Here is an 18797-nt window from a genome sequence, read left to right as displayed (position 1 = left end):
GTATTATAATACATATTGCTCTGTGGTTATAAGACTCTTATATGTAATAGTAGCACGTATACTACTAAAATTTTAAAATGCCAGTTTCTGCTATGTTTTTATTTTTGGAACAACTCTTATCATTCCAAATATGTTGGTTTTTTTCTCAGCTTCGTAACAAATTCTTGGGCCTGAAGTGCAACTTCACAGTAGCACCAAGAATGTGATTTAAATTTGTAATCAATTACAGATATTATATTCATGTAAAAACCAGCAGAATGCCCACAGGTAAATTTCTTACTAGTTTCAACCTTGCAAGAAGAAATATCCTATGTAGTGCTATGGATAGCTCTGAAAACACTTTGTTCCTTTATGCTGCTCTTTGAAGGGATAGAAACAAACCATTGTGGAAGGCCTACAGAAAGTGTTACAGAAAACGCTGTGGAAATGCATATGTGGTCTCCCACATAAAAATGCTTTCACTTGAGATTTGGTTTGGGTTACTCTATCCCTGAAACAGGACGGTAAGAAGTAGAAAAGAGAAACATGAGAAAATGATAGGAAATTCCCAGTCCAGGGCCCCGGTGGGACCCCATGTATGCAGTTGCCTCTTTTCAAGTGAGCACCAAAACGGGTGGCTGCGTCCCCAGACTCCTGCCAACTTTCTGTCTGCAGACTTTTTGGCACCCTAGCTGCAGAGGAATTGGGAAAAGTGACAGGAACATAGGACAGTAAGATATTTCGTGTGTCAAATTCAATTCTTTTCTATACTAGGTAACATTATGCAATCTTATTCATTACCTTATTCGTTATCTTAAACCCCATCATCATCATCATCATTATTTGTATGAGGATGCTGTTTCAGAAGCTCATCCCTTTTGAAGAATTGGGACCACTCTCTTTCTAGCCTGAATTTATTCACAGCAAGTTCTACTTTTGTTGTTTCACAAGTGCAGTCCTTCAATAATTCTTCTCCCTTGTGATGTTCACCATCTGATGTGCCATCTTACATTCCTCTAATCCTGCCTCTCATTTTGGAAAAGTGAGCCAGCCAGTGTCTTTTAGTCTCTTTTAGTACAATAGGGTTTCCATTTCCTAGCCTTCTTCTGCCTCTGTTTAGGGGCATTAATTTCTGCAAATATGAGTAGTCAGAACTATATGTGCTCTTTTATAGGAGGCTTTGCCCCTGACTTTTTCAGCAGCCTGAAATCTTCTGAGTGCATATTGGAAATGCCTCTCCTGATTAATCACAGCCTTTGTAACTAGAACATGCTGGTGTCTCTCTTGCTAGTCAAATAGTAACTTGTTTTTCTTTTCCTTTATAATTTCAGACGGTGATTTCAGCATGCAACAGAAATTCTTGTTCCTACACTCTTAGGCATATGACCTTGTAATTTGAATTGTTTCACTTGTTATTCTAGCTCTCAAGATAATTTCTTTAGTACTCTGAAATTTCTGCATATTGATATTGCTTTCATTAATGCAATTCTGGTTTGTTTGTGGGTTTTTGTGTGTGTGTGTTGAAGCTGTTAAAGAGGATTTTTAAGTACAACAGGTCCAAAGTTCAGTCCTTGAGACTTAGGCTTAGTGGCCCCCTCAGTGCAAACCACTTCACTTTATAGCCAGTTTATAAGAAAACTGCAAAATCAGGTATATAAGTGGAAGAGCACTCTCTGTAGGGCATTGAGTAGATAAGATCCCCAAGGAGTATGAAATAATTAGGAAAGAATATTAAAAGATGTGTGAAATCAATGCACTGATCAGGGCATTCAGTGGAGGGGGAAAAAACCCTAAATAAATAATGATATTGTGATGGATTTGGTCTGAAAAAAGGGTGGAGTGTTCCTGATCAGCAGCAGTATCAAGACAGGAGAGTTGATTCTCATGTGGAAGCTTTTAATTTCAGTATCCAAGGAAATAACAATGAAATCTGCAACAGCTGTCAGAAAGGGACTCATCAGACCCACAGAAGTCATGGTATCTCCCTGATAATCTATGGTGAATTCCTAATACTCTGAGAAGGGAAGACAGGAGTTTCCTAGAGTGTATAGTTCAAATTTACTGGTTATTTTTGGAGAATTGCTTTTCTTACTTTTTAAGGTATTTTTTATGTTAATAACCATATTATTGTATTGCACTTTTCTGTATTAGTCTTACTGTCCAAATAACTTCATTTTTACTCAAAAATGGAAATAAAATAGTTTTGATGCCCACATCAACCAAACACACTTCGCTCAAAAATTACCATGGTATCAAAGTAATATCTAAAACAAAGTCATATCCAAAAAAATTCAATAATTTCAACTGCCCCCTATGAGAATGTAGCCTCTTTTAATCTAGAAAAAGGTAGGGAGAAGAAATTAAAGTTTTTATTTCAGTCACTTTAAAAGAGGACATTTTCATCTTCTGTTTAAGATTCTTCTTTTGACAGAATAGTTTAGTTTTATGTCAGACTATATAGTTCAGTTCAGATCACTGGATAAATTAAAAACTTGATTGTATGCTGCTGTTCCTGACCCTTAGTCTTTAATGTGCTTTAATAGTTTTCCACCATCTCATTGACTCCTTCTGTAAATCAGACCTGCCTTCATGGAAGCCAGATGAGTGATATTCACTATTCCTTTTCTGGATGTTTCATTGATATTGGTGAAAACACCAGCCATGGCTTTTTGGTAGTATTTTTTTTCTCCATGTATATCTGTGTGTAGTATAATAATATTTCATTATTTTCTCTCCTGTTCACCAAGGATGTGATATTCTCCTTCATTTGCATTGACAGTGCCAAATATTGAAAGAATCCCATCTGTAGCGGATCAAATTTTTTTTAAAAATGTATCTTTTTGTGAGAATTTAGTACTACTTGCAACAGTGTAATTCTGATCATGGTAAATGACTTTCACATGGCTAAAATAAACTTTTGGAACTGGGGGACGTAGGTCTGAGGGAGTTGTAGGCCAGGAATAGCCCTGTCTTTTTAAATTTTGCCACAGCTAAATTTACTGGTTGTTGGTTTGTTTCAGTGAAATAAAGCCAGTAAAGCTTCTGTGCTCCAGTACCTTTTTGAAATGCATCAGAGCCTCTTCTGCCATGTGTGTCCACACTCTGTACTGACCTGTAAGATGACAGACAGGCAGTGCCTCCTCTTCAGGATTGTCCAGAATCAGTTGCATGGAGCTTAGTTCAGTAGAAATTTGGAAACACAGTGCAAAAACTTTATATTTTGGCAGTGTCAGTTGTTCTTTTATTGACGATGTAATTAGTGGGATCATCCCATGTTTATGTTTCTTGATGTAAGGTAATATGTGTAACAGATTCCAGTATGTTTGGAACTCCAGGACTATTCTGCAGATGTACAGGTTTCTCCTGTCACTCTCCATACTCACACTGTCCTCCTTTTCTCTAAAGCAGTAATTCCACTGTAACTTCAATACACTAAAAGGTGAAAACCTGCCTGCTCCCAGGGCCTCATCTTTGCATATTCTGCTACACAGCAGTACCAACACCTGTGTGGCCACATCAGGGGAAGTAGTGAACTAATCTCCTTTTTTTTCCCAATAGTTTGTGGGAATGGTGGGATGTGAGCAGGGTGAAGGGAGGCTGTATCCTTCGACCATGTGAAATTTCAGCATTTGTGTGAGACTGGCGTGCCCATGAGCACACTTAATCTTGTTCACTTTCTTCTGTTACTGTAGCTGGAAAATACCTGCTGAGGGTTTAGAATTTTAGCTTGAATGTGATAAATAATCAAGCTGGTGGTGTTGTGCAGATACCACATTCTTTTGTATGAGTTTGCATGTGTCTTCCTGCCTAATTCCTTTTTAAGCATGCTTTAAGGTCACTATAGCTCTTGGTGTTGTCATTTTCTGTGACTCCAAGCATCTAGAAAGTAGATAGCAAGAGCTCTTTTGGTCCAACCTGCAGAGGTGCTAATTCATATCCACTACTTTCTGGCAGTATTTGTGCTTCATTCTGGTTTCCTGTGCTCTGCAGCAAACTAAACTTTTGCAACCATCTACAGCAACCAGCTCTGAATTTTGGGTCATCACTAGGTTAGTTAAGGAAGTTATGACTTTATTAGGTTGAATATGAGATTAGAGTGAATCTGGCTATGGCTTTCATTTCCTCAAGAGCTGCTGGTGACAGTTTCCCTTCTTGGTCTCTTTTATGCTGCCAGACTTTCTCCTTTTAACTTACCCTGCATTGTCCCTGAGACCACTATAAGCACACTGCAGAAATGAAGGGACACCTTGAGGGTTCGATTTCTGTGTAGGGGACCATTGCTGCTTGTGTCACCCTGGAAAATGTCTTTAGGCCTTAGGGGACTGTGAAACCCTGAGGATTTCCACTGAAGTGACCAGCAGTGAAATGTTGGCATTTAAATTGCCCTTGTGTAGCTTCCCAGCTATGTACCCATGGAGTTAATTAGAATGATTCACACCTTCTTACAGTTGTTTGCTTACATCTGCCAAAAAGCCTCTAACTCCACATTGTGGGCAATCTTATTTACTATAGGAAGGCTTTCTTCAAATGTTTAAATGTTAGAATTTGTAAATGAAAGCCAGGGCTTAAGAGTGTGATTACAAGCAATTGATTTTTAATTCATTCAAGACAGCAGAACCTGTGGGTTATTATTTTTAAGAGAATCACAGGATGGTTGAGGTATGAAGTCTAATTCCACACCCTTCCCCAGAGCAGAGTCATCTTGTTGCTCAAGGCTATGTCCAGTCAGGTTCTGAATATCTCCAGGAATGGAGACTCTGGGCAATCTCTGAGCAACAGGTGCCAGTGTTTGACCTTGCTCACCATAAGAAAAACTGTTTTCTTATGCTTAAATGGATTTTCCTGTGTTTTAATTTGTGCCCTTACCTCCTCTCCACTGGCATCACTAAGAAGAGCCTGACTTCATCTTCTTACTTCCCCCTATCAGGTATTTTTCCAGGTTGGAAAGATCCCACCAAGTCACCTTTTTTCCAGGCTGAATAGTCCTTGCTCTCTCAGGCTCCCCTTCTGTGACAGATACTCCATTCCCTTAATCATGTTTGCCGGACTTCAGACTTTTTTTGACAGTCTAAAAGAATATTTCAAGATCCTGGCAGCTGTTTCTGTCCCTGTGATGGAACAGCAATTTTTATTGCCAATGTAATTGCAGAGGGGGAATGCACATGCATGTGAATTGACTTATGTAGTGCTTTTTTCCCCCCTTGTTTTATCCCATTATTAGTGCTTATGATCATTTTATCTGCTTTCACTTTTGGTCTGAGTTATGAGCTCTGCACATCCAAGACATTGGATAACCCCCTTCAGTTTCCTGGTGATGAGAGTCCCTGACCCCTATTGGCTTCCTGTCAGGGCAGAAAAGTGAGAGTGGCACTTAATTCACTACCAAGGCATGTTCCATCAGGCATTTGGTCCTGCTGTTCATTTCTGTTGTAGGATTCCTGTGAAATGTGCTTGGGAAAAGTGGAAGCAGATGCCACACAGTCATTGCCACCTGCAGGGCACAATTGTAGGTACTCCCTAAGCTGTGCAAAGTCTGCTTCTCTCAGTCCTCAAAAGCACCCTTTTAATTTTCTTTTTCTTCTGGTACCTGTCTGGGAGTAAGATTCAGCCAGATACTCTTCTTTGTGTGTGTGTGTGTACACATGGGGTGTGCATGTGTATGGTTGTGTAAAAATCAACACAGGTGCATGAATAAGTATACTGGAGCGGTGTCCCTCTGACAAATCCAGCCTGTGTGACAGCTTCATAGATGGTAGGAAAGTTTTCTTTTTGACAGAGTGGCAGATTGATTTTTAGTAACTGATTTTAGTTCCTTATCTCCAACATGCTAATTCTTCCCACAAAAAGAATGTCTTGTGGGTACGAGTGACTCGTATGAGCTCTCTGGAAGGCCAGGGACTGTCAGCCACCAAGGTGGCTCTCTGCAGTCTGATAGCAGGAGGCAGATAGCTGGCAACTTGTGGCAAGGGATTCTAGGAAGGTGAGATAGTTGAACTGCTGTAGAAGTGGGCTGTGCTTGGCATAGTTATCCAAAGCAAGACAGATTTTGCAGAATTTGTTCAACATAATTCAGTGCTAAACTGCCTGATAGTGGCTCTGGCACGTTTTCCATCTATCGCATCCTGTCTTCAGATTCCCATGACCGTCTGCCTGCGTGCAGCCTTCTCTCCCTGTGCACCCAGCTGCCTTGACAACCGCTTTGCACCACAGCCATTGAGCAGAGACTGCCACATTTCTGGTTCATTCCATGGGATCTTAACCAAGGCGGCTTCAACTCATTGCAGCATCTTCTGGGTCTGCTGCCAAGCAGGTTTGCATCTCCTGCACGTGTGGTGCAGATCTGTAGTGCAGCAATAGAGGCTGTGTCCTGAGCAGCCACACAGTTTTCATAAATAGCAGAGTCCCTTTCAGAGCTGAAAATTTCATTATTATGCAGAACAAACCATTTCAAAACAGCAAATTGGCCTCTTGCTCAAGCAGGTACGGTGTGTTCTCTGGCTGAAGCAGGACAAGTGAGATGTGCAGCACATGCATCATTGTACATGACTTAGTTTTTCTTAACTGTCAGTATTTATTGGGCAGGGAATGTGATCATGTCTTTCTGAGCATCCCATGAAACTCCTGGTGAATCTTTCACTACAGGCTAAATAGCAGGACTTGGCACAAATTGCTGTGGGCACATAGAGTTAGCTTCTTTTCCCTGTGAAGTCACCGCACTGATAATTTTGCCAATTGTTTACAGGACCTTCAAGATGAAAGGTGTTAACTAAAACAAGCAGAAAGAGTTCAGGTCCATGTCTAATGACTGTCTTGGAAGGCATTTGACATCTATCTGAAAACTTGTGTTTCTTGTTTTACTATGGGCTGCCTTTATACAGGGTAAATTTTATTTCCCTCTCATGCAGTGCAGTGTTCTCTTGCAGGCAAAAATATTCACTTTTTAAATTTCATTTCTCTTTTATGTTTGCTCCTTCTAGAGCACAATCAACTTATGGTAAAGGACAGAAAAGCAAAGTAATTTCACTCGGAACAAATACCTTCTGGTTTCATTTAGAATAAACCCAAACTAGATCACAATCATTAAACCCAGCAAACCAAAAACTGTTAAGAAATATCAACAGCTTCAAATCCAGAGCAAAAATGGCCAAATTGAACAGTTTTATCCTGCATGGAAAAATAAAACTTAGCATTTGGATTTTTTTACCCTTTCAAGCAGGGCAGGTTTTGACATCTCATATTATTTTGGCAACTCTTATTATTTAACTTATTATGATAAGTTTGCTGAGTAATAGTTACTCAATAGCAAGTGATTTTTGAAAAAGTAAAATCACTGTTGCCATAAATATTCTTAACCAGGTAACGCAAGTGGAGGTCAAATTTGAGAAGGGTTTTCTGAGCAGCTACAATCATTGGAAGTACTTAGTGAGAAATGTGGGACTTTTATTTGCTAATACTACCATGTATTATTCTGGGAAGTGAATTTGGGACAACACAGGGCTGCCCAGCAAGTTCCTGGGAGCTTTTGATGCAGGTAATAGAAGACAGCTTGGGGGAGAATGACCACAAAGTTGTAGAATGTTGGGTTTGGGAAAGGAAGAAGGGAAAACAGCAAAATAACCCCTGTTGGCTTCAGGAAGGATAACTGGAACCAACTTGGAGATGCATATGGAAAGAAGCCTAACAACAGTTAATGACCTCTGGGCTTGAGTGAAGCTTCTGATGTGTCCTCCCACAATATACCCATAGTAAGAAGGGAAACCCAGGGTAGGTACAGCTCTAATTAAGTGGTGAGGTGCAGCTGTCAAACCCCAGGGACCACGTGGGGTCTGCAAGAGGCTGTGCTTGCTCTGGTATTCATCAGTCCTTTTATTAACATTGTGAATGATGGAGGAGAAAGGATGTTTATTAAATGTCTGGGGCACACCTTGCAAGGAGGTGCCATAAGCACTTGGGAGGACAGAACAACAGAGTTCAGTCTTACCTTGAGGAATTGAAGAAACTGTGTGAAAACTAGCAACCAGTGCAGTGAGATCAAAGTTCTGTGCCTGGGGGAATGGTGAGTGCCACGAAGAAAGAGGAGGCATGAACATCCAGGCAGTGCAGCTTAAGGCGGGGATCTGGATTAGGGTTGGTCAGACACTGTGTGTAGAGCTGGCATTGCAGAAAGGACAAATATCTGGCTGAGGTGTTGGGAATGTTGTCTGTAAGGTACATGTAGTAATTCTGCTCTGCAGCTGGAGCCCTGAATTCAATTTTGAGCTCTGTAATCCAAGAACAATGTGGAGGAGACAGAGGTGGTCAGAGGTTTAGAACACATGAGCTGTGCATGAAGATTGAAGAATTTTACCTATTTATTTAGTCTGGAGAAGAAAAGAGGGGAGATATGATAATGGCATTCAGATATGTAGAATGACAGCTTTGAGAGGAAAATAATAAACCTTGCCCATGTTCATGTGAGCAGAATAAGAAATAACAGGCTTAAATGACAGCGGAGGAGATTGAAGCTAAACTCCAAGACTGAAGTAAAACTTTCTAGCAGTGGGGTGTTTTTGCACTGGCACAACTGTCAGAGGAGCCTCTGGAGGGTTTTTTAAAAAAATAAGAAAAGCATCTGTTGGGACTGATGGATAAGTTTGGTGAGTGGCTGATGTGCCTCTGGGTGAGGGAGAGACAAGCTGGCTCCTGGGGCCCCTTCCAGCTCTAATTCTGGGATATAAATTCAGTAACAAAGCCATGGTGGTGACTGAACAACCTCCTGAAAGAGATTTGATAGATGAGGCATTTGTCTTACAGATACTCAGCATGCTGTAGTTTAGAATCTGCATCTCATTCAAACCTATCTCTAGTTTCCTATCTTCTTTTGTCTTTCCTAATATCAGAACCTCCTGTAAATGTAAGCATCAGCACTGAGTCAGAATGTTTCCTGAACATGAAACTTTTCCAAATACAAGCTCAACATGAAATAGAAAGACAGGTTTTAAAATTAGTTTTCTAGCTCTGCAAAAGGAATTGGAACACATCATTTCTGACATTTCTTTTTAGTTACCTTGGGACTCTCCAGTCTTCACCTATCTTACCTTATACAAGTTTGTCTTCTACAACATTTGTCTGCCTAAGAGTAAATTAAATGTAGAATTCATCAGCTGTTTGGACAGATGGCTAGATAGACATAAAGACTATTGTTTAAAAATAATCTAAGCAAAGCTGAGGACAAGTTTGGGGTTTTTACTTCCACAGCATGATTTCAATCCGAGTACAAATTTGCCCTAATTTGTTGCAGGGTGTTTTAGTTGAGTTTGGGGCCGTTGTGGTGCTCACTGCAGTCCGAGCAGAAGGCAGATGGGAGAATTATGCAGAAGGAGGGGATGGTTTACAGGCAGATGCCTGTGCTGGTGATAGAAGAGAGAGCAGGGAGAGATGTGAATATCTTAAAAAGAGCGAGTTAAAGGCCTCAAGGAAATGGCAGATTCAGTGCTTATCACTTGGGGAATCTGCAATAAAAGCAGCAAGAACATTTTCTTGTACAGCAGCAATCACAAGCACCTTGGGAAAGGTGGCTCTGGCCAAATGTTTGTAGTTACTTGTTCATCCAGTGTTGATTATTTTGTTTTAGTTCAGTCAGCTCAGGAACCCAACCTGCATTTGGGTTTTGCATTCCCCCATTGAGGTTTCTGGTCACCAGCTTCTTCCAAGTACAGATTTTGCTTCACCCAAAAAGAGGCAGAAAGCTGAAAAGAAAAATATAATCTAAAGGCAAATATTTCTTTATTTGTGTCTGAATGCTGGATGGGTACTACTAGTGTTAGCCTCTGCAAAGCACCCTAGGTATGTTTACTACCTTCTCTTAAGGAAAGAAAAACCCCTGTTTCGTGTGGACTTGCAAGCAGAAGTTGTCACATTGACAAAAACCAAAGAAAAAAAGGAAAATTTGTGTGCCCCATAATGGTCCTAATGTGCACAATGTTTGAGTGATTTTTTCAAAGGGTTTCTTGGAAGTGTGTCTTAAGCAGAATTGTATGAAAGAAATTAAAAGGTAGAAACCTATTGGCACTATGGAAATGAATTAATTTTGGTTTAAAAATAGCAATAGGAGCAAATTATACTTTCACTAGTTCATATGAACTCAGTGTTGTAGCACCCAAAATAAATGTTACAAGCAGTGTAAATATAGATGAGGTAGATGTGAGGGCCACCTGCTTGGGAGTGAGTTAGAAGAAACTTACGTGAGTTTATTGTGGCACATTTTACTTTTGTCATGAGGATATTTTCAGGAGGAAATGAAGTGAAATATATTATGCAAAGATAAGAGAGAGCACATTACCAGGTTTTTCTCTGACAATAGATGCAGACTTTAGCTGTTATTTCTAAACAAGAAAAAAAAAAAAAGTAGTAATGGTGATAGAGCCCTTTGCTACTGAAAGGATCAGCTGTTCTTGGCCAACAGTGATATGGTAAAGCTTTTAAAAACACTTTTTGGGATTTGTTGGTGCTTCCTTTGCCTTTCTTGAAATGTCTCAGCACCCTCAGTGAAAGAAAAAGTATGTCATTTCCCCTCTGGGCCATATTGCATTACTTCATCTGCAGCCATGAAATCCAGCTGGTCTTCCCTGTGGTAACTGATGCCGGTGCAGTGAGATAAAGGGACTCTTCCACAACTGCTGCTTCTTGGCCACCAAATTCACAGCTTGGGGAGGGCTTGATTTTGCATCTGTTGTGAATTTTACATTGTTCTTTTCTTTCTTGTTGTGTAAGGGATGCAGTTACCACAAGACAGTCCTGTTTATGCTTTATGCTAAAGCAAGCAAGACAGTGGTAATACAAGCTGGGGGAAATAGAGGCTGTTGTCCATCACTATCCTCAAATTGAGGTCATAATGTACATGTTGTAAAAATAGTTTTCAAGAAATGACTGCAACATTATTGCAGCTTTAGAGTACCTTAAAAATCTGCGACTTCAGCCACCTTGCACAGAATTTACTGGATTTTTTTCTCTCTTCTTGGTTGTTTCTTAAGTTTTGATCTTAATGCAAAGAATAAATGCAAATCCCAGAGCTTTATAATGCAGCTGAAGGTTATCACAAAGTGAAAATAGGTGTGAGTTTTGATGCAAAGGTGGAAGTGGCTTTGTGTTTTAAAGTCAGTGTTGTCCCAACCTTGTCTTTGCCCTGACTTTCTCACCCTGCTTCTGATTTGTCCGTTTTTGAGCAATGGGCTTGGTCTTAGCAGTGAAGGGGGCTTCACTTTTTTTTCCATGTTCTTCTATGGAGTCAGCTTTAAAGTTCATCTTTTACCTATTTTTTAATCTTTCCCAAACCCTGACATCTTTATTGTTTCTCAGTGACCTTTTCAAGTGCTGCTGTCGATTGTTGTGCACTTGGAATACTTTTGTGCACAATATTAATGTTTCTTTTGGTGGGCTGTGCAAGCACTTTATTGAAGTATTCCCAACTTTGATTGTTGTTGTTTTCAGAAAGAGCAGTTTAAGTACTGTGCTACTGATACATAAAACCACTTGGGTTCTACCCTTTTCCATATTTTAAAGGAATTTTAAAGGATTTTAAATTATCATAACATTACTGCTTTTTACCACACTCCATAGTAACGTTAAACATTTGCAAAGCCTTTGAGGGGAAAAAAATAAGAGCATTAATTGGTAAAGTTTTTTATTTGGAAAGGAGACTTTTCCTGCTTCCTCTGTGCATTTGTTCTGTCATTCAGATTGATTATGTGCAGATTTTTGAGGCTTATGAAACAAAAAGGACATGACCCCCTCACAAGCGGAACTAGAATTTTCTATCTTCTTTGGATTTTTGTGGGGAATATGGGAAAATTCTATGCGTAGAAAGCAATTGCTTATCTCAGTTAATAGTGGATGAGTCTGCTCACAGTAAAAGATACACCCTGAATCAAGACCAGACAGGATCCTGTGATGCAGGGGGTGACAAATGAAGATTGCAGGACCAGTCAGGATTGCTGATATCTTATCGACGTGGAGAGACATACCTTCCTCAGGAGCTACAGTACCTGGAAGGATCCCACTGTTTATTTTAACTGACTTACTAGAAATAAGATTTCTGGTCCTACAAATAAAACCTTTGTGGAAGCAAGTTGGAAAGGGAGTAAGAGATATAGTGTCTGGAGCACTGCAATTTTGTATAGTCAATATATTTTTGAGCTTGGGAACCTTTCACAGGCTTTTGGCAAACAAGCTTGCAACAGAGCCTTAATTACATATTTCATAAAAGGAGTTCTCAATTTTTAAATACAGTGTGCCTGCCAGAGGTGATAGATGAACATGTTAAGGGGAAGACTCCAAAGCAATAAAATGCATCTTTGATGATGGAAACACTGCAGAAAGTAGTAAGACAGTATAATAAGATAGATGCAGACAGAAGAATGAAAGAAAATTTCTTTGAGCAAATAAATGTTTTTAAAGCAATGTTTGCATGACTACCTGACCTTAATACCTTGTTTCTGAATAAATAATTTCTTGAGGTTTTTGTTATTTAGACATAACCAAACAGAAATAACCTTACAAATGGAGCAAGCTTTTGTGATGTTTCTGTAGGGCTGCATGCAGTGCATTTACCTCTTGGGTGAAGGTGGGGTACTTGACAGATCTCAAAGGAAAAAGCTGCAATTCACCTCAGGCTGGGAGCAGCCAAAAGTTACCTGATGACTGTTTAATGTCCCAAGTCTTACACAGCAAAGTGAGATGCCTTGCTGTTGGACATCTGCACAGGAGTGTTCATCCTCTTGCCATGAGCTCACAGAACCCTGGTTACCTTGTTCAGCACTGTTTCTTAGTCAGTTTATTAATTTTCTGGTTTGGTGGAATTTTTTAGATGCACTCTTCCATAGGAGCTTCCTTCTGCATCTTGTCTTTTTTACATCAGGTTTTATCCCCTGGAGTGGGAGGAGGGAGGTACCACATGCTTTCTTTCCTTTTCTTCTGTATCATCTACCTTTTCCCATGTCACGTCCTGTCCAGAGTTTGGTTGGCTGTCCCTCTTAGCTCTCAGCCTCACCCTGGGTGGCTCTTCTGTCTCCAGACCTTCTGGACCTCCGACTTGTTTCCTTCATGGCATTCAGCTTGCAAGCAGCATTTATTGAAAATAATGTAACCACCACTCTCTATTTTCACAGGATTTTTGTTCATTTTATTTTCAAAATTACTTACCTGGTTTCTCCTTGACCATTTTTTGTGGTGTCAAACTGTCTGAATAACCCAAAACATAACTAACTATGGCACACACTTCCAGAAGAATGGAGAGAAAATGAATTTTGACCTTCTTTGTTAAGACTTACCAGCACCTCTCACTTCCATCTCATTAAGGAATACTTATTGCAAAGAACAATCTATTTAATTTATATCCATGGGATTCCATCTGACCATGAGGATCTGCCCTTGTGGATTTGTTTGCTTCTGAGGTCTATGGAGCTGCAAAGATAAAAAAGAGAAGCAGCTGCTGATATGAGTTACAGGATGTGAGAGCAGACAGTAAACCAGCAAAGGTTATAAACATGAATTTATCTTCTTTGAATGACACTTCAGCACACTTTGTTTGTTTCCTTAGGTTTGTCTTTTTCACTTAAATAGTGGTTTCATTCTTTCCACTGTTTGTATAAAGATCTAAAGTTGGGCATGGCACTGGACAGCATATTAAAACATAATGTAGCATAAAACACTGTGAAGCAGTAATTGACAAATACATCAAAGTAAAAGAAAATAAGTAATCAAAGTATCAGAGTCCAAAGCCAGTCCCTGGGAAGTTCCTGTGCCCAACAGACACCAGCAGTCACAAGGCTGATTGGGTGACTCTAGACAGTCACTTATGTATTCAGGTCACGCCTCATCCTCTTCTTCAGTTACAGCCTCCACCAGATACGGTGTCCTCTCTCCAAGCATATCCTGACAAAAGGCAGGGTAAAGACTTTTCAGAAGGTTAATACACTCTCTGTATTGATATCACCAGTTGGAGAGGAAAAGATTAATCCCTAAATGTGAAAACTGAAAATACATACTTGTGCAGAACTATGCCCAACACCTCAGGAAAGGGGTAAATGGTGACTCTTCCAAGCTGCAGTGCTTTGTTTGCCAGAAATGAAATCTGTTTGGAGGGAGAAGAGGAGGCACAGAACAATGTTTCTGCAGTTGTCCTCACCTCAGAGAAAATACAGATGGTGGCAGTTCCTAACCCCTTCTTAGATGATCAGCTTTACACAGCTACTCATTATGAAGTTGACTTGTGGCTAGAAGGGGAGTGATACCAGGTTATGCAGGAGGGCAGGAAAGGTGTCCATAAAGATGTACAGGTGTCCAGAAAGATGTATTTCACTATATTTAATTGTTTTACCTTTACATAAGATTCTTAGCACTTAAGAATTCTATGCAAAATTATTTCAAAATATTTTTATCACTAGCCTGTAATATCCTGAGTTTTAATCCTTCTGTTTCTTTTTAATGTTGTACTGGAGAACTTGGAGGCCCTTCATTTTATTGAGCGTATTTTGTTTTAAACTCCAAAACCCACACAGAAATACAGTCTGTTGCTTAATAATTTCAATTTTGTCATTATGATTTCCTAACATAGGAGTTCGGGAATTTGCTATGGATTATTCATTTAAAGTAGAAATCTTGTATCAAGTCCTTCATTTTTTTTTTCTCTTTTTGTTTTCCTCTTCGTTTTAGTATAGGGGGTGTCATGGTGAAAGATGGATTTCTGTGAGACACTTTTCACAACAGTGATTTATTATTTAACGTTTACTTGGTCTCAGTCCATCTTCTTCCTGGCCAGCGTGTAAGGTGTTCTTAAAGGCTGACAATTCTGACTGCCTTGGATCAGAGCTTAGGGATGCACAGAGAATGCTGTACGCAGCCCAGTGTTCTGGCCTTGGAGTCGCTGGGCCTGTACTCACTTCGCAGAAAACACCATTCTTTGGCATTAATTAGAGCCAGAGCCCAAGGATTGAGTGTGGAAGTTGATTCACATGACTTTTCAGGTCACTGGTGAGGTCAGGTGCTGGGCATGTTCTGGGAAGATTTCTGGACCCTTGTATGGACACAGAGCTCCAGTTTTCAGGATGCAGTCAAAACTTGCCCAGAGGGTGAGATGGGTGGATGTAGGTGGTTTTCCTTGGAGCTGAGAAATCTTTCACAAAGTGTTGAGGCTTCTGTTGCAAGAGACCAGTTCTGGTTTGCCATGAGCAAGCTAAGAAGCTGCTGAACAGAAAAAGCACTTTGCTGCAGAGAGAAGATTCAGTCAAAAGATAAGAAAGAAGCACTGTAGTTAGGAGTCCAGAAAGACACCCTTAAAGTAAACAGAAATACTTCCAAAACACCTCAGCGTTCTCCTTTGCATCAATGGAAAATACGCAGCTCCTTTCCAAGGGACTGGCTGTCACCAGCTTGAGATTATCAGAAAGCTGCTGTTTTTCCAGCTTCCCGTGAGCTTCCCAGGACAGTCCTTCATAGGGAAGATGATACTATATTTCTTTTTCTTCAGAGATAAAAGAGGGCTGATGACTAATGCTGAAGTGAATTGTTAAGAGACTTATTTACTTAATTGAGCCTGCTTGTTTGGTATGTGTCCCAATTAATTCATTTTTGTTGTGACCATACTGAAGCAACCTACACCCTTGTGACCTTCTCTTATAATTATTACTATTATCCTCATTTGAAGCACTGTTTTGGTTATGTACTCAAAAAGCTCTGCTGAAACATCTGTAGCACTTCCACAGAGTCAGATTTTTCTATTGTTTGGAACTCAAGGATAGCAATAAAAAGAATCCTTCTTTATTGAAGTTCTTGGAGGTTATGGGTCACTTACAGCCCTTAGGGGATGGGGGGGGTTGTCTTCCTTTTTAATTTCACAAAATGACTATTTTGAATAGGCAGACCTTGTTTTCTAATTAGAAATTCTTTTAAGAAAAATGTGTTGTTGGATGGTAGCACTCAGAGGTGGCTCAGAATTCCTCTGGTGTGAATATTGTACATATTACAGGGTCACAGGAGAACATACAGTGGAGAGGGGACTGGCAAGTATGGCCAGCCCTAAATTTGCTGAGATTTCTGTGTGGATTCTCTGCCTCAAATGAGGCATTGTTTTTATTATTGCTTAAATTAAATGCAGTATTTGACAGCTCTTTGCCTAAACCACAGCGGAGTTGTCTGAAAAGTTCTCTCTGAAGGAGAGACTCTCTCAGCCATGGCAGTCACATCTGCAGTGGTAGGTGACTGTCAGTGAGGGGCTGCCAGTACAAGGGGGGGGGGGGGTGTTTATTCCTCAGTGCTTCATGGGATGAGGATTTTGCTGTTTGTGCCAAACTCCACAATGTTAACTTACACTCACTACGTTTTTGAACTCCTGTCCCCAGCTCCTCCCCTCCCATTTACCTGGAAGTCCCAGCCAAGTGGTTTTCCTCCATCAGGGCATGTTCACATGCACTGGTGGAGCTTGTTCTGGGCAGCAATCCCAGAGGCGGTGGCGGTTTGGGAAAGGGTGCTCTGCCTGTGGCATCTTTCATTCCAGTGGAACTAGAAGAATTACAGCAAGCCCCCTCACTGCTGGCTGCTGTGTTTAGAGACCTGCAGAGTACCCTGGTAGTTCTGTGCACCTCTTACAAAAGCAGTCCCTTCTCAGGGAACAGGACCCTTGCACAGAGTATTTTTTTACTCAAGACTTGCTGATGCTCTTTCTCTTGCTGATTTAAGTAGTACACTGCTCTCCCCAAAGTACCTGCTTTTTGCTCCATTCTGTCCAAATCAAAACTGGCCATGCTTTCAACTTCTTGAAGCATTGTGTACGTTTTTTCCTCTTCCTTATTCCTAGTCCCTTTCTCTCAACTTCCTTACAAAGTGCCTTCATACCTGTGCTCTATGCTCTGTGGGATTTCTTTTTTTCTGTATTTCTGTATTCTCTGTTCCTGAAACAATTCAAACCACTTATTAAAAGATAATAGTTCACTTTGGGTCACAGTTTTTCAATGGATGGCCCTCTAAGCTGCTGGGGATTTCGATGCCAGAGGACAGTAGTGCTGGGTAGAGCTTACCTTGGATGCCAGCCACATTCTGGGGTGCTGTGTCCTTTTGTTTTAATGTTTGTCTGAGCAGTCTTCTGGTGTTCAGAGTCAGACTACTCATGTGTGTGTAGATTTGCACTTTAGAACATGGCTTTAGTGATGCACCTGGCAGTGTTAGGTTAATGGGTGCGCTGGATCTTAGAGGTCTTTTCCAACCTAAATGATTCTATGTAACAAAAATTCCTGCCTCGGTAGAAAAGAAACTATCTGGAAATCTTTCTTCAGCCCTGAATAATAATCCAGTGTTAGACAGACCACCATCTCAGACCAGGCTTCTTCATGCACCAGACAGAGGTGGGTGACTGAAAAAGCCAAAGAAGTGGTTGTTCCACAAAACCATAATTGGAGATTAATGCTTGCCCTGCTCACTCTTGACTTTCTCTCTGTATATGACCTGGTTTAAGCCTTTGGCTGTGCCTATGTCCAGAACACTTTGGCTCAGTGTTCTGCTTTAGAGTGTGTATGAGAGATGCTGTATGAAAGATTCATTTCCTTCCAGCATTGGGAGTTTCCTTTTTAAATGGACTCATGTGCCAGATCACACAGCGTGCACCCGAAGTGCTGCATTTTATATGACGCCTACAGGGCTCTACTGAATGAAATCTGCAAGTCTTCAGAGTTCTTAAGATGACTTTGTGTTTTTTGGCATAGAAACAGAAAAGCTGGGGCTGGAGGTGGGAAATGGATTGCCACCTTGGAAATTTAACGACCAGCTGTTTCCCTGTGATGTGTGTGGAAAAGTGTTTGGTCGCCAGCAGACTCTGTCCCGGCATCTCTCACTGCACACAGGTAAGGCAGGGCTTGCTGGGTGGTTGTTACAGCACTCAGGAATTCCGTGGGGTTTGTTTTAGGGAGGAACAAGATGGTAAGGAGAGGAATGTGTGAGCCATCCCTGGCTCACCTGGAGCAGAGCCAAGCACAGGAACAGGACACAATGTCAGAGCAGCATCAGGGAGGTAACGTTTTATTTCTTCGCAGCCTACGTGAAATTTCTCCTTACAAATTCAAGTTTGTCCGGGTTCCAGCACACCAGACTGCAGACACCAACTGGTAACCAAGCTTGATAATGGAGTTCTGAAGAGAAGGCACAGCCTTTTTTTTGGATGGATTTAGGGGTTTTTTGGACAAAAACATCGTTCACCTGATGAACTTCTTAAATGTCACTGAACAACAGAAGATTTGGCCTTGGTGTTTCAGATTTGTGAAACTGAAAGGATTGAATAACTCATTCATCTTTGCTCTCATCATACAGTGCTGAGAGGAACAGGAGTTGTTCAACAACATATCAACTTTCTTAAAGCAAATCAGCTTCAAATCAGCTGAGACAGAGTTTTTATATGGAAGATGCACTCTGTCAGCCTGCTGAGGTGCACTGCACAAAATAACACTTGGAAGCAAGAATTTCCCATGTAGTGCTGAGAAATCCTGTTGGTATAATGCCACTGTATGTTGAGCCATCCAGCAGAGCCATCCTGAAAAGGCTCAGGATGCTCCATGGTCTAGTGGGGTTTCCTTAGTCCTAAGCTGCTTTATGGAATGCCTTTCCCCTCATGCTTGTAGCATTATATTTCAATTTTAGAGCAGCAGGTCCTCAAAGAAAAGGTTGTAAAAGCTGATGTAATGTTTGGTTATTTTAATCAACCCTTCCCAAAATGCAGCCTGGCATGCACACAAAACTGTGCTGCCAGGATCTAAAAATGTTTAACTTAAAATAAAAAGGAGGAATATTAAAAATTG

General features: G+C 40.6%; 1 protein-coding gene across 5 annotated transcripts in view; it reads left to right on the top strand.

The window, feature by feature from the left end:
• Window positions 1-18797, top strand: part of ZNF827 (zinc finger protein 827) — a 100714-nt gene that overhangs the window by 69243 nt on the left and 12674 nt on the right. For all 5 annotated transcript variants that reach the window (XR_007203668.1, XM_048303822.1, XM_048303821.1 and 2 more), the window contains exon 9: window positions 17712-17849. Coding sequence is in view for 4 of the 5 variants with exons in the window: in XM_048303822.1 (XP_048159779.1) it covers window positions 17712-17849 (138 nt within the window). In the remaining variant the exon portion in view is untranslated. The remainder of the gene's footprint in view (window positions 1-17711; window positions 17850-18797) is intronic.

Source organism: Corvus hawaiiensis, chromosome 5, assembly GCF_020740725.1.
Source record: "Corvus hawaiiensis isolate bCorHaw1 chromosome 5, bCorHaw1.pri.cur, whole genome shotgun sequence".
Taxonomy (NCBI): domain Eukaryota; kingdom Metazoa; phylum Chordata; class Aves; order Passeriformes; family Corvidae; genus Corvus; species Corvus hawaiiensis.
Note: the sequence above shows the minus strand (reverse complement) of the source record. Positions and strands in the feature narration are given on the sequence as shown.